The sequence below is a fragment of the Phaethon aethereus genome, assembly GCF_964289735.1.
Source record: "Phaethon aethereus genome assembly, chromosome: 18".
Classification (NCBI taxonomy): domain Eukaryota; kingdom Metazoa; phylum Chordata; class Aves; order Phaethontiformes; family Phaethontidae; genus Phaethon; species Phaethon aethereus.
This window is the reverse complement of record NC_138594.1, coordinates 13,508,042-13,522,906: the sequence shown is the minus strand read 5'-3', so window position 1 is coordinate 13,522,906 and position 14,865 is coordinate 13,508,042. Positions and strand designations below refer to the sequence as shown.

The following is a 14,865-nucleotide window of genomic DNA, read 5'->3' as shown; positions in this document are numbered from 1 at the left end:
AGTACTACAATATTTATATGCAGCTATAAGAACAGAGTGTAGAAGTGACAGGAGGAAATAACAACAGTTTCTTGTGTTTAGTTTTCTTTTCCTTTGATGTAGCACTGAGAAGGGGCTGGGGGTAACAAAGGACTAATGTTACAGGAAGGAGACTGTAGGAGGAAATAGGATTAATTGTTGTGATGCACAGGGGAAAAAGTGTCACAGTTGTATAGGCTAGCTGCTCTTACTCAGGTCTGTGATTTTTAGGCAAGAATACTGTAAGAACAGATTAAATAAACTGAAGATGATTAGGGATACAGCTTTGTGATGACATATTTTCTTTTCCTTTACTCCAGATGTCAGCGAGCCAGAAGTATAATTTCTTTGATGTGTTCCCTAAAGTAACATGCAAGTCTCCCAAGGAAGTACTAGAAATGGAGATGCTTGGGAACCAGTCAGGGGATGTTTCAGACCCAGGAATGGATGAGGAGGAATTTTGCAGTGAGGCTTTCCAGAGACCTTTCCAGTATCTGAAAAGATTTGACCAGGGGTACAATCTGGATACGTTCTGTTACGAATTGGACTCTGTGGAAGGGAACCCAGCAGAATGCCTGCAGCAGTTCCTCCTGCACTGTGGGATTGCAGATCCCTCCTGGTCAGAACTCCGAAACTTCACATGGTTTCTCAATGTTCAGTTGAGAGACTGTGAAGCTTCTGTCTTTTGCAACCCTGACTTTGTCCAGGACACTTTGCAAGGTTTCAAAAACTTTGTTGTTACCTTCATGATTTTAATGGCAAGGGATTTTGCAACACCCTCCCTAAACATTTCTGATCAAAGTTCAGAAAGGAAGTCCTCCAACCTGGAGAACGTTGCAGAAGAAGATCTTCTTCCTTTCCGCATTCGGAAAAAGTGGGAGTCTGAGCCTCATCCATATTTGTTTTTCAATGAAGATCGTGTGTCCATGACATTCATTGGTTTCCACTTTCAGCCTAATGGCAGTGGTGGTGTTGATGCCATTAATCCCTTGAATGACAACATTATCAAGAAAAATGTCATGACTTCACAGCTGTACAATGGCTTGTTACTCCAAAGAGTTCCCTTCAATATTCCATTTGATCAGTTGCCTCGTCATGAGAAGCTAGAGAAGCTTTGCATGGTTTTGGGAATCCCCTGGGTAATAGACCCTGATGAGACATATGAACTCACAACAGATAATGTGCTAAAAATCTTGGCTATTGAGATGCGATTCAGATGCAACATCCCAGTTGTCATCATGGGAGAAACAGGCTGTGGGAAAACCAGGCTTATAAAGTTTCTGTGCAAGTTACGCAGAAGCTATGTAGAGGTAGAGAACATGAAGCTTGTAAAAGTTCATGGAGGTACTACTGCAGAGATGATTTATGCCAGGATCAAAGAAGCAGAAGCCCTTGCTAAAACCAATAAAGAGCAGCATGGGTTGGACACGGTCCTCTTTTTCGATGAAGCCAACACAACGGAGGCTGTAAGCAGCATCAAGGAAGTTCTGTGTGACCACACGGTACAGGGGAAGCCTTTGGTCTCTTGCTCTGGCTTGCAGATCATAGCAGCGTGCAACCCTTATCGTAAGCACACACCAAAGATGATTCAACGCTTGGAATTAGCTGGGTTAGGCTACCGTGTCAAAGCAGATGAGACAAAGGATAAGCTTGGATCTATTCCACTGAGACAGCTTGTGTACCGTGTCCATGCACTCCCACCCAGCATGATCCCATTAGTGTGGGATTTTGGGCAGTTGAACAACTTAACTGAAAAAATGTATATACAACAGATTGTACAGAGAGTTACTGAGCATGTCCCAATGAAGCACTGTGAAGCAGAGGTAATTACAGAAGTGCTTTTTGCTTCCCAGCAGTACATGAGGCAGAGGGATGATGAATGCAGCTTTGTCAGCCTGCGGGATGTGGAACGCTGCATGGAAGTTTTTAAGTGGTTTCACAAGCGCAGTAAACTACTGCTAAGAGAACTGGAGAAGTACCTTGCTGAGAAGAGAGCTCCAAAGACCACTGTTGAGAGAAACAACATTATCTGGTCCTTAGTGCTGGCAGTCGGGGTCTGCTATCATGCGTCCTTGGAAAAGAAGGAGGCATATAGAAGTGCTATCAGCCAGGTCCTTCCAAAACCTTACGATACCCAGAAAAAGATTTTGGAAGAAATATCTCTGATGCAGGACTTATTTCTGAGTGGTGTGCACCTCCGAGATACCATAGCAAGAAACTTGGCCTTGAAGGAAAATGTCTTTATGATGGTCATCTGCATTGAGTTGAAAATCCCTCTTTTTCTTGTTGGGAAGCCTGGGAGCTCCAAATCACTTGCAAAAACCATTGTGGCTGATGCTATGCAGGGCCAAGCTGCTCATTCAGATTTGTTCAAGGACCTGAAGCAGATCCATCTAGTGTCTTTTCAGTGCAGCCCTCTCTCCACTCCAGAGGGAATCATAGGCACTTTCAAGCACTGTGCTCGATTCCAGGAAGGGAAGAACTTAGACGAGTATGTCTCAGTGGTGGTTTTGGATGAGATTGGGCTGGCAGAAGACTCTCCCAAAATGCCCTTGAAGACTTTGCATCCACTTTTGGAAGACGGCTGCATAGATGACATCCCTCTTCCTCACAAAAAGGTTGGCTTCATTGGGATTTCCAACTGGGCTTTGGACCCTGCTAAAATGAATCGAGGCATCTTTGTCTCACGTGGTGACCCCAGCAAAGAAGAGCTCATAGAAAGTGCGAAGGGGATTTGTTGCTCAGCACGAGGGGCTTTGCAGAAGGTCGAACAGTATTTTTGTCACTTCGCAGATGCATATGAAAATATTTGCAGGGCCCAAGACAGGGAGTTCTTTGGTCTGCGTGACTACTACAGCCTCATAAAGATGTTTTTTGCCTTAGCTAAGAGCTCCAAGAGTGAGCCGACGCCTCAAGATATAGCTGAAGTGGTTCTTCGTAACTTTGGTGGCAAAGATGATGTCAATGCCTTGGAAATATTCACATCACAGTTACCAGAAAAAGGAGAAATACATGCTCGTGATATTAGCAGAATTGAGCTGATACGACAAAACCTCTACAGCAGTGGTCAGGATGGTGATTGCAGGTACCTGCTTGTGTTGACTGAGAATTATGCAGCACTGCAGATCCTCCAGCAAGCTTTTTTTACTGTCCGGCAACAGCCAGAAATTATCTTTGGCTCCAGCTTCCCAAAGGACCAAGAGTATACCCAGATATGCAGGAACATCAACCGTGTGAAGGTCTGCATGGAAACTGGCCAAATGGTTGTGCTCCTCAACTTGCAAAACCTTTATGAAAGCCTCTATGATGCCCTCAATCAATACTACGTGTACCTTGCTGGCCAGAAGTATGTTGATTTGGGGTTGGGCACCCACCGGGTAAAGTGCCGGGTGCACCCAAAGTTCCGCTTGATAGTCATCGAGGAGAAAGATGTGGTGTATAAGCACTTTCCCATCCCACTGATCAACAGGCTGGAAAAGCACTACCTGGATATCAGTACTGTCCTGGACAAGGGGCAAAGAGAAACTGTGAAAGAGCTGAATAAGTGGGTGCATGAGTTCACTGCAGCCAACACAGAAGAGCACTTCATAAGCAAGCAGAAGTACAGCCCTTCTGATGTGTTTGTGGGCTACCACTCCAACACCTGTGCCTCAGTGGTCCTGCAGACAACGGAACGGCTGAAGTCAGTCTGTCCTCCTGGGGAACTCCTGTCCTGCGTGAAGAGGGAAGCCCAGCTGGCACTGCTGAACTGCGCCACCCCGGACTCTGTGATCCGCCTCTGCAACTCGGTGGGTTTGTTCATGGCAGGTTCTCTGGCCAATATATACTTCAAGCAGCAGCAACACACGTCTTTTGCAGATTTCCTCCGAGCTCACGTTCATGCTGGCTCTGGGTACCAAACGGTCTTTACAGAGGTGAGTATCTTGGACCATCCTCTCAAAACCCTCCTAACCTGCACTGAGGTTTTTAGTTTATACTGCTAGTGCTGCATTATGGCTACAGCCAAGTAAACTTGATAATGGCCTTGCTGCTGAGTGCCCAGGTGTGCAGAGGTGGGTATTTCAGCAGGTGTGTTGTATCCTAAAGAATCTAATACCTCTGCTATGCATGAATCAGTATTTGATGCTCCCTGACAAGCCGGGGTTTTAAGTGAGTTTGGGCAGCTGATACATCTCTTTACTTTGAAAGTAGCTCTGTCTCCACATACAAAGCCAGTAAAACAGGCCACTGGCTGTAGAAAAAGTCATCAGGAGCCTTTGAACCCTTAGTTCTCTGTGTCTGCCTCTGGTCTTAAAGGTACAAAAGATTTTAACCCAGCTAAGCCACAAATCTCATGGGCCAAATCTCACACAGCCAGAGATCTCATGGACCTTTAATGGGATAGCTCTGGTTTACTTTTGCCTAGTCTCAAAACCAAAGAACTTCAACTGAGATTGGCTGGAGAATTTCTCCCTGTCCTGCCTCACATGGGGACAGTATGCTTTCTCTTGAGGCTGGACTTGCCGCTGCCTGAGAGTGCTGCAGGGAAGGCAACCTGGTAGGTAAAGGCATGCTACTTCACGATACGATTCTCATAGCCCTGGCTGCCCCTTCTCAGCTGCCCCACAGCCCCCTCTGGCAACACCAAGAGTCATTGTGTCTAGCTACCCAGCAGGGGCCCTGGGTTGGTGTAACAGCCCATGTTGACCCTTTGCCTACTGGCAGGTCACAAAAATGTTTTTTTTGGGGTGCAGTTCTGCAGCAAGTTAGCAGCATCTGGGAGCATAGATGAGTAAGACTCTACTGCATTCCTGAGCAAAGAACAAACCTACATCTTGCTCTCCCAGGTCACCACCTTCTCGAGGCTTCTCACCAGTGCTGACGCTGCTTGCTTGGAGAGAGAAGTGCAGGGTAAAGCACAAAGGCCTCAAATCCTGTTCCTGCAGCAGTTTGACACCGAGTACTCATTCCTGAAGGGCATCCGGTGAGTCTGGTTTTGCATTATCATGCTCTGAATAGGCTGTCATCTGGGTGGAAGATGTGTGGACAGAACACTTGGAGTAATGCACATGGAAAAGAGAGGCAAGAGGCCATGCTGTGCTGAACTGAGGACTGGCTTGGTGCAAACTGTGTTAGCTCCATCATACTGAGATGGGCTTTTGAAGTTATACCATCCCTATAGGATGGGTGTTTTAATCTCTCCTGCCGGCAGCAGCCAAAGCTACTGTGGAGTGACTACTTCTACAGTCTTTAATGTTTTGCTTGTACACCTAATGACTTTTTTGAAATCCCCTTTCACTCTTTAGAGATTTCCTTGATGCCACATCAGGAAATAAAGTCCTTATTATTCAGACAGACTTTGAAGATGGCTCTCAAAATGCTCAGCTCATCGCCTCAGCCAAGTAAGTCAAGTGTGCAGTGGTTCCCAGCTAGCTGATCTGCTTGCTGACTCCTCACCCTCAATTATTATTAGTGCTGTTTTGGGGATTTCAGAATCAGGAATGTGTAATCCTTTGTTTATTCTGTAGTGCAATGAATCTAGAAGCATTAATTGTGTTCCAAATAATAATTCATAACCCAAGTAAAAATAATCTAAGATGAGTCAAATTACCAGATAATCCCTTTGAAGTGTGAATTCTTGCCATCGGCTGCAGAAGTCCTGAAGAGCTGAGGATCAGGGTTACCATTCGAGGCATAACTAGAGGTGGCAGGCTCGGCTGGGAGGAAGGGGTGAGCAAATCACTTCTGTCTGTACAGGGGAAGAAATGTGCCCTCTCTTACAGAGTAAAGATTCGTGGCCCTGAACTTTTGTCTGTCTTTGATCCACCAACAGCATTTCCTCTTTGTTGTAGATACACTGTTGTTAATGAAATCAACAAGGTGGACCTGGGAGAAGATTCTGTCTTTGTGTACTTTATTATGAAGCTTTCCCGGGTGGAAGGAGGAACATCCTACGTGGGATTCCATGGAGGTGGGTCTGGCCATCTGTCGCTCCTTACTCTGCAACTGGCTTCAAGCAATCATACTAGAGCAACATTTCTCTCGTTCACCTTCCTTTTTACTGCTTAAAATCTGGAATCAGTGTGTCCTGTGGGTTGTCAGAGCTGCTTCTCTTACCCACAGGGATTGCCCCTGGGGGGTTGCTACCTTAGAGTCCTAGTCTCCTCTGCAAGAGCACCTTGCCTTGCCCACTTGACAGATGAGTCCTCTTTCTACTCAGCTGGAGAGCAGCAAACAAACACAATGCTGACTGCATTGGCATATTGTCCTCCAGGAGAATCCTGAGTATGTGCTTACATGTTCCGCTTTCAGCAGCGAGGTTCCTGCTCTGTGTGTTGGGCTCTAAGTAGTGTCCACACCCTATCAGTCAGGGTAGTGTGTATTAGCATGTTCAAAGTGAATTGCTGCTTTCACTGTCTACATCAAGAAATGAAAGTAAGTGAACTGTGAATGTGAACTGCTAGCCCACAGGTATGGGGAGATAATTCTTGGGAAGCTCTTCTAGAAGAACATGCTGCAGGCATGAAATGATTTTTTTTTTTTTTTTTTTTTGTCCTCTGCATTTAGGACTATGGCAGTCAGTGCATATAGACGATCTCCGCAGATCCAAAGACATGATCGCTGATATGACTGCCCTGCAGAACCTCACCATCAGCCAGATGTTCTGTGAGGATTCAGGTAAAACCAAAGGTGAGCTGCATGCTGGCTGTGCAAGCCAGTGGTGTTGATATGCCAGTTGGGAAAAGGGGAGATGAAGTCCTAGACTTGGTGCTAGTGGAACTTTTGCCTGGTACAACATATCTAATGATTTTTCCCGGCTCAGCATCTGTTTTTTTGGCGGCGTCACGATATGGCTACCAACTTGTATTTGTATTTAGTTCGCTACTGCAACTTTGGGTCGTGGTTGTCAAGTAAGTTAATTTAGTAGTTTTCCCTTTTCCTGTTGACAAAAATGTGGTATTTGCACTGCTCAAAACTCTGAGTACTCTGTCTCAGCATAGGAGGCAGCAGATGCTGCCTGGCAGAGACCGCTGACAAGGAGTCGCTCTGGAGAATCTCACTTGCATGAATATAGATCTGTTCACCTAAACCTGTAGGAAGGTTAGAAAAGACTTTTTCTTTCCCTTCAGCTTTTTCTTATGCTTTTTCCTTTCACCATGCTGCCTTACAGGATTCTGGTAGAGCTTAGTGCATTAGCTCGCAGTGTCATATTTCTTCTAGTTCTTGCTGCATGAAGTTTGACAGTCCTAGCAGCTGTGGCTGTGTTTAGAGAGGTGGGTCTCAGCTACTCATGCAGGTGATAATGGATCTCTGACAGATGTTCTGCTGCTCTAGGATGCAGTTGCTAAATAAACTCTTACCTGACTGATGCAGAAGTGTACTACTTTCTAATAGAAATTCTACACCTTAGCTACAGCTCTGCCTGTGAGTGGTGAAGAACAGGAGGAAAATGAGGTGGAGATTGAAAAACCAGTGCCAGAAGCGGAGCACTATGAGGTCAGTTCAGAATACATTTATTTGCTTCTCAGCTGTCAATATGGCTCGCTGCTCTTTGTCATCCATAGGTGCAATATACCTTTTGTATCCCCATTCACTTGAAATCCATCAGGAATATTATTTGCATCAGGAACGTTAATGATCAGACACAAATTTCTCCCCCTGCTGCCCAATCAAAATCAGCATCACTAAAATAGTAAACCATTCTAAGGACCCACTAATTCCTTAGTCATTTCATACCCCTAATTTTTTTAAAAAATCACTTTTAAAACCTTCTGTTGTCTTTCTGCACCCTGAAGCTGAGAATTGCGCTTCTGAGCCTGCCACTCCAGCTGTTTGTGCTTTCCAGTTGAGGCGTGCATTTGAAGCCATGCTGGAGTTGGCTGAGGACTTTGCTGAGCCATGTTAAGACTGGCCCGTGTTCCTCTGACAGCATCAGCCAGAGGATGCCCAGTATGAGGGTGACTACGTGAGGCTGTTGCCACTCTGGTGCCTAAGCATCTCCCAGGGAGGGCATATTTTCCCTAGTCATATTTATCATTTCCACTTTTGTGCCTGAACTGCTGAGTTTTCCCACTATAGGAAACTTACCTTAATATAAATGCTGAGTTACATGCCAATTTGAAAGGGCCACTGAAGTTGCGTTGTGTACTTGACAGCAAAAGAAGAATTTAGATTTGCAGCCTGAGACGAGAGGAAAACTGAGAGATGGGATGCAAGGGGCACAGGCCCTTTCTAGAGAGCACTATAATTGTTTTAAGAGAGAACTGTTGGCAGCAAAGGTGTAAAACTGAAGAGTCATGAACTTGTTTTCACACTGTTCCTGTGAAGGGTGAAATCCTGGACACCACTGTACTCCTGAGGACCTGTGTACAAAGTGCCGTGGGGATGCTACGGGATCAAAATGAAGATCTTAGTCGAAGTAGAAAGCGAATTAAGATTCTCCTTGGCCTTCTGTCCAAAGACGATGACTTGAAAGGTATGTTGCTCCCTGGCTGCAGCAGGTAGTATTCCTGAGCATCTAGGGGACCACCAAAACATATAAGTTAATTCACTGGGGACCGAAAGGTCAGTGGTCCTTGCTATAGCATGGACAAGGTGGATGTCGAGGCAATGTCCCAAGAATGTGTGTGTCTGTGCTCCAGTCTGTCGCTCCTTTTGGCTGTAGGGCTTTTCCTGGAGTTCAGGTCATGGCTTTTTCTCTGGCTATGCTAGCTCTGGTTGCTGTTTTTCTCCCAACTGGCTGATTATTGAGAGAGTTGTGAAATGCTGTGCTTAGTGTGATACTTGGATTTGGATCCAATGCTAATAGAAGAGAAAATGCAAGTTCCCTCTTGTTTTCTAGCCTCTTTCCTGAAGATAACAAAGGCTCGTCTCTCCAACCTTTTGAAGAAGCAAGAAGAAAATTCCCTTCACCCCAAAAACTGGGTGCTTCGGGAGGCTTCCAACCTCAGTGCTCTCCAGGAGGCAGGCACCTTCAGGTGAGGACAGCAGCAATATCTTGTAACCTGCAGGCTTCCAAGAAAAGTCTGCAAACGGCAACTGTGCAGCAAAGACAGCAGTTTTGTGTAATCTGAATATTTGCAGTGTCAGTCTCCAGTCTGTGCTGGAAGCTCTCTGAAGGCAGTTTTCTCCTCTTCTGGCTCCTCAGGGAGGGTGACTTACAGCTGAATGGGCTGTACTGGGGCAGGAATGCACAAATGCACAAGTGCTTTGAGTGGAACAGTGGGATTACAGGTGAGCTATGAGTGAGAGAAGTGTAGGGGTTTTTTTGTTGGTAGTGGTTTTTCCTCTTAAAAGCAGGATTAGGACTTTCTGACATGCAAATGCCAGCAGTTTTTCTGGACCACCACCTCTTGATTTGCTGATGTCATTGCTTACCTTCCCTCTGAGTTTCTTGGTCTCTTTCTGCACCCAAAGGCACACCTTGTGGAAGCGAGTCCAGAACGTGATCACTCCATTCCTGGCTCTCCTGATTGCTGTCATAGACAGAAATGGCAATCTGGAGCTGTTGGTCAGGCCGGCAGCTGAGTGGGTGACAAACCTGTGGATGTTCATCTTCAGTGATACAAAACTTCTGACTGTCCCTTACGGTGTGGGTAAGAACAGGTGAGCCACTGAAGAGAGCAGCAGGAGGGCTTGGCTGGCAGCACTGAGACCAGTCCAGCACTGGCTTTAAATCCATATGGGAGATTAACACTGTTGGTTGCTCCCCTGTGCTGTGCTGAAGGCAGCATGGCAGTTCTTGGTGACTTCAGAAGTCTGTTCTTTCTACCTTATCTCCAGTACTCCTGGGCTTTGCTCTCTAGCTCTTGGCATGCTCACACTTCTTACCCAGCCCCTGAAGCCCACATGTCCTGCCATTACAGCCCTTTTGCTGGGGAATGCTTACTGAGTAAGTCCTGATGCTACACAGTTGGCAGGATCAGCTGTATTAATCTTTCAGTTCTTTCCCTTTCCCTCATCCCCTTCTAGGGCTAATTTCTTGCTTTCTGCAGCTTCCTGCCTCTGTTGTCTGAACGTATGTTCCAGGCAAAAGCGCAGTGCATTAATGACCTTTTAATCTCGTAGCTCTCAGCCAGAGATAATTCTGGTGCAGAACAACATGATGGTGTCTGCTGATGCTGGGAATGAGATGCCCTTCAGCTGGAGGATAAAGGAGTACTTGGATGAGATGTGGTTGGAAGCTCAATACATCCAAAACACTGAAGGTTAGAGCCTGGCTTGAGCTTGTGGCACAGACCATCTCCACCCATCTTTCCTGTAAACTCTGGTCTGTTGCTCCCATGCCTCTACCCTTCTGTGACCCTGGAGTCACCTTCAGTCCCTCTGTGCTCATATGAGCCAGCAGAGCTTTGTGCAACTAGCTTCTCTTTGTACTTATCACTATTAGTCTTTCTCATACATTCTGTGCCCTTGTATTCAAAATGCTGTGGAAACGCCAAGAGTTAATGACAAGGTGAGATTCCATAAATACGACACTGGTGCCTGGGCTGAGAAGGCCTGGCCTCAAACCCCTTCTTAGTGCTCTGAATGAGGGGAGTGCTGTGTGCGTCCATATTAATTAGGTGTCAGTCTCTTTAGGATAGAAGCTGTGTCAAAGCCAGCCTCCTCCTAATATTCGGCTCTTCTTTGCATTCTCATTTTCCAGACCAAGCTGAGAAGTTTGTGGATATCTTCCAGAAAACAGCGCTGGGAAAATTTATCTCTGCTCTGACTGAGGAAGATAGGCAGATGCTCTTCCAGTGCTATATCACAGACTTTATTGTCTTGACCATTGGTGTGTCCTCCCTAGAGGAGCTGCAGGTCAGTATCTGGAACAAGAGCTGGAAACCCTTTGGATGGAGCAAAGAGCATGATGCCTGTGAACATGCCCTTCTATTTCAATCTTGCCTTCTCAATTAAAATCCCTCTCTGAGACAGACTAACAGCAAGGTAGCTACAAAGAAAATGCATTTGACACAATGGCTGCTGAAAATGCTGAGACCTTACTCAGAAAAGTACTTCCATAGGAGCACCTATGAAAATTGACACATCATTTAAGGCTATCTTTGTAAAGCACTGATTCTCATCTTTCAGGGAATTTTGCCAGGATTTCTGGTACAAAAAGAATTACAAAAATTTTTTTTTTTTTTTAGTTTCGACTTTAACTTTTTTCTAAACTTTCAGTGTCTCCAAATTGCCTTCTTATCCTGCATAGAAGAATGGAAGGCAACATCTCCCAGAAGAGAGGAGACGGTGCCATCCTTGCCTTGGGTCCACCTTGGATACAATCGGTTCAAGAGCCGCCTGCAGAACTTTTCTAGGATCCTGGCTGTGCACCCCCGTGTGGTTGACTGCCTTATTAGCCAGGAAGGATATGGAATACCACATTCAGAAATGGTAGAGTCACTACCAGGCATTTTGTGATCCTCAACCCTGCAGAGCTCTGTCTTCACTGAATTAGCTAGTGTTCAGTCTCCTTTTGATTTCAGTAACAGTAAAGTGGTAAGCACAAGCTCAGTCAGGATCCTCAGTATTAGGAATAATCTGCTATGTTATCGTTACTAGCAGGATTTCAAATAGGTTAGCCTGCTTCCACGTCAGTTAATAGGTTGTGCTAATGATCTCAGCCATGACCATGAGAATTACAGAGCTTAAGATAACCTAGCTGAAAATTATAAAGTAGAACATATGCTGTAGCAAACCAGATTGAGAGCCCAAGGTTCATAAATAATTCTGAAATGCAACTGTTGTGTTATACTTACACCCTGTGTGTATATCTAGGTTTTAGATGTGTTAGCTGCAATGGTATGTGCTGAAGAGCTGGAAAATCAAGTGCAGACAGCCCGTCCAGAGATCTGGCTGCAGAAAGTGAAGAATCTTCGTATGCCCATTGAATTTCTTTGTAAAGAAAAGTATTTACAGAGGAGTGGGAGTCGGTGCCATCAGCTGCTAAAAGAACTTCAGTATGTACCACAGATCTGCTCACAATCTTCGTCTTTTGTCTCGCTATTAATAAGAATATTAGTATAGCCTGAAAGCTGCTCTGCTGCTGCTTTTCTCAGATGAAGACTTTGCAAACCTTTCCAGGTTCCTACTAGGCTCAATTACATACCAAGCATCAAGAACCAGAATTATTTTTTTTTCTTCATCTCATGTCGAGCCTACCTCTAAATCTGGCAGTATCATCCAGTGCATTCCAGCTGGATTCAGGGGCGGTTTAAAACTCTCATGAGGTTCCTGATAACCAGCAATGTCTCCCCTCTTCATCCCATGTGCATAAAGAGTGTGAGAGATGGGGAACTTCACTGTATCCAAGACGGAGTCTTGTCTCTTGGAACACAAGCCCAGAGAGCTACCCCAGTTTCTCACACACCTTGTTTAGTTTAACCAAAGTGAAGAAAGTGTAGTTAATTGTGATTATTATAAATTACTTCCTTGATATAGAAGAGATGTGAGAAGGTCTTTGCAATGGTCTTAATGGTGCTGTAGTGCTCTCTACAGGACAGGCTCCTACACCATAAGCTCACTGTGTTAGGTGCTGTTAACACGTTTTGTCCTTGACAAAAAGCCAGGGCTGATAACCAAAGGGCAAAGCAAGACGTTGCATGAGAAATGCACAAATGCTGTAGTGATGAGCCTGAAAAGCAGTGGGATCATTAGACTGACCTGATACTGCACTCCAGTCATGCTCTCAACTCATAATCGTACTTTTTGAAATCACTCTTTTCTTCCCACAGAGTCTGCTGGAACCGGGTTTTCTCCATGTGTCTGTTTGTAGAACATGTGTGGTTTGGCATCAACACGCTGATGCCAGAATTTGAGAATTTAGTGAAAAATTATACCTTGCTTCTTGCCAAGGTAAGCAAAGATGTGATTTCACCTCTTCCCTGTTTGCTGCTCCTGATAACATATTGATATGATACATATACCTGATAATATGTCTCGGGTATTAGAGTGGAGTCATTTAGCTTTGTCCTTTTCCTCTGCAGTGTTTTCAGCACGATTCAGACATGAAGACTCATCCAACTTTTGTTGCAGTGGTGAAAGTACTGTGCCAGTGTAAGGATGAAGTCAGCAACAGACTCTACAGGTAGTGACATTGAGACAAGTTGCAGGGTCCAGTAGGAATATTGCCAATGTTGCTAGCATATTTCTGGGCGTAAGGCAGTGCTGCATACAATGTAATGAAAACCCAATAAAGAGTAATAACTTCCATTTTATTCTGCACCCTGAAGCTCTGCAGTTGACCTTACATTATCTCCTCTTAGTCTAGTTGCAGATAATCATCTTATTAAAGGCTTTTGCTAAGACAACATTGAAGCAATTGTGTTCATTGCTGTTTCTGAATTACAGATATGGTCTGAAGTCATGTCCAATCTGCCTAGGAGAGCCAAAGGATCCAGTCTGCCTGCCTTGCTACCATGTGTTCTGTCACAAGTGCATCAGAACATGGCTAGTACCAGCCCAGATGCATTGTCCATACTGCAGAGTTGCCATGGGTGATATTCATTTAAATGTCTCCGTGGAGCTCAGGTACTCTACCCGGTCCAAGGTGGAAACCTTGCAGTGGGGCTGGTTGTATGAGGAAATTCTGATTCACAATTCTGAAGTTGTCAATACTAGCAGACTGGAGGGGGGGAACTCTGCTCTGCTCTTTCCGGAACTGGAACAGATCATGTCTGTTTTCGCTGTGTTTCAAAAAGGAGGAAATTGCCTTGGCCCCGTAAGAAAACTGTAGTTACAAAACGCTGTAAAGCTAAAGCACTGTCAGTGGCTGAATCGGACAAGGGAACTGCTTGTTGCCTTGGATTGCTTTGTGATAGCTTAGCAAAAAACTCTCAGTAAATGTATCTGGCATCATATTGCCACATGTGATCTTAGTTGTCAATGCGATACAGCCTTTGCAGACAATACTACTGAAGTGTTGCACAAACGCAGCCTTTTGGAAAGCTGGAAAAGTGTCTCACCGTGGTGACTTTTGCCTGTGTCTGCTTTCCTTCATCCATTATTTAAGTAGTTCTGTATTTGAACATTGTCCTAATGCTTTTAACCCTTCCCCTAGAGATGCCATAGCAAAAAATGCCCTGTTCCGGCAGAGATGCAATAACTTCTTCATAGATGTGGTCACTACCATGTGCTTCAAGGACAATGAACCCCCTGAGGCAGAGGTGATCCAAGAGCTCCTTAATCTGCTGTTTGTTCACAGAAGCCTCATGAAAGGTTCAGGTGAGCTCCCTTCATCTTGATGCTCAGCCTCATGGAGCTGATTCTCTTGCCACTTTTTCTCACCTGCCAAACTTGCCTTTTTTCTTATCTCCACAGATCACCCTGCTATCTACACAAAATTTCTGTCCCCATTTAATGATGAGGTAGATGAAACTCCCATCATCCGCTCAGTAATGCTGAAGCTCCTCTTGAAGTACAGGTGAGCGCAGTCAGACAATCGATAGATGTTACACTAGCGAGTGGTTCAGCTTTGTTTTTCATGACCTCATCAAACCAGTCTGATTGTTCTCCTTGCTTCTGTGCTATTCATTGAATTTGAATCATTACAGGTGAAATTCATACTGTGCCTTTGTATTAATTACACAATCTGGCTGCATTGCATGTAGCCTGTGTTGAAGTACTGACCGGTCTGTGCCAAGGTTTACCTAGCTATTTTTAACCTAAACCTGTGCTGAACACGGGTGGCTTGGGTAACATAAAGATAGCCAACTCATTGATATGCTCAAAGTCAGCAAAGCAATAGTCCTTATCCACAGACATTTAATCAAAAATGGTCTTTTTCATGTTTACACAGACCTCTCCATTCACACTAGCTCCTCCAGCCTCCCTTCGCAGTCAGTGCACAGAAAGCCTTTTCTCAGGTGTGATCATCTCCTAGAT

The 14,865-nt window shown here is 45.0% G+C and overlaps 1 protein-coding gene across 1 annotated transcript in view; it reads left to right on the top strand.

Annotated features, from left to right (window-relative positions):
• The window catches only part of RNF213 (ring finger protein 213), a gene marked incomplete at its 5' end in the record, with an annotated part of 52,572 nt that overhangs the window by 22,196 nt on the left and 15,511 nt on the right, over nt 1-14,865 (top strand). The window contains 18 exons of the mRNA XM_082008290.1: nt 339-3,932; nt 4,845-4,981; nt 5,304-5,399; nt 5,850-5,968; nt 6,565-6,687; nt 7,409-7,494; nt 8,326-8,473; nt 8,840-8,975; nt 9,415-9,603; nt 10,066-10,205; nt 10,646-10,800; nt 11,164-11,376; nt 11,761-11,942; nt 12,717-12,837; nt 12,969-13,069; nt 13,333-13,512; nt 14,042-14,205; nt 14,302-14,404. Coding sequence (XP_081864416.1) covers nt 339-3,932; nt 4,845-4,981; nt 5,304-5,399; nt 5,850-5,968; nt 6,565-6,687; nt 7,409-7,494; nt 8,326-8,473; nt 8,840-8,975; nt 9,415-9,603; nt 10,066-10,205; nt 10,646-10,800; nt 11,164-11,376; nt 11,761-11,942; nt 12,717-12,837; nt 12,969-13,069; nt 13,333-13,512; nt 14,042-14,205; nt 14,302-14,404 — 5,987 coding nt within the window. The remainder of the gene's footprint in view (nt 1-338; nt 3,933-4,844; nt 4,982-5,303; nt 5,400-5,849; nt 5,969-6,564; nt 6,688-7,408; nt 7,495-8,325; nt 8,474-8,839; nt 8,976-9,414; nt 9,604-10,065; nt 10,206-10,645; nt 10,801-11,163; nt 11,377-11,760; nt 11,943-12,716; nt 12,838-12,968; nt 13,070-13,332; nt 13,513-14,041; nt 14,206-14,301; nt 14,405-14,865) is intronic.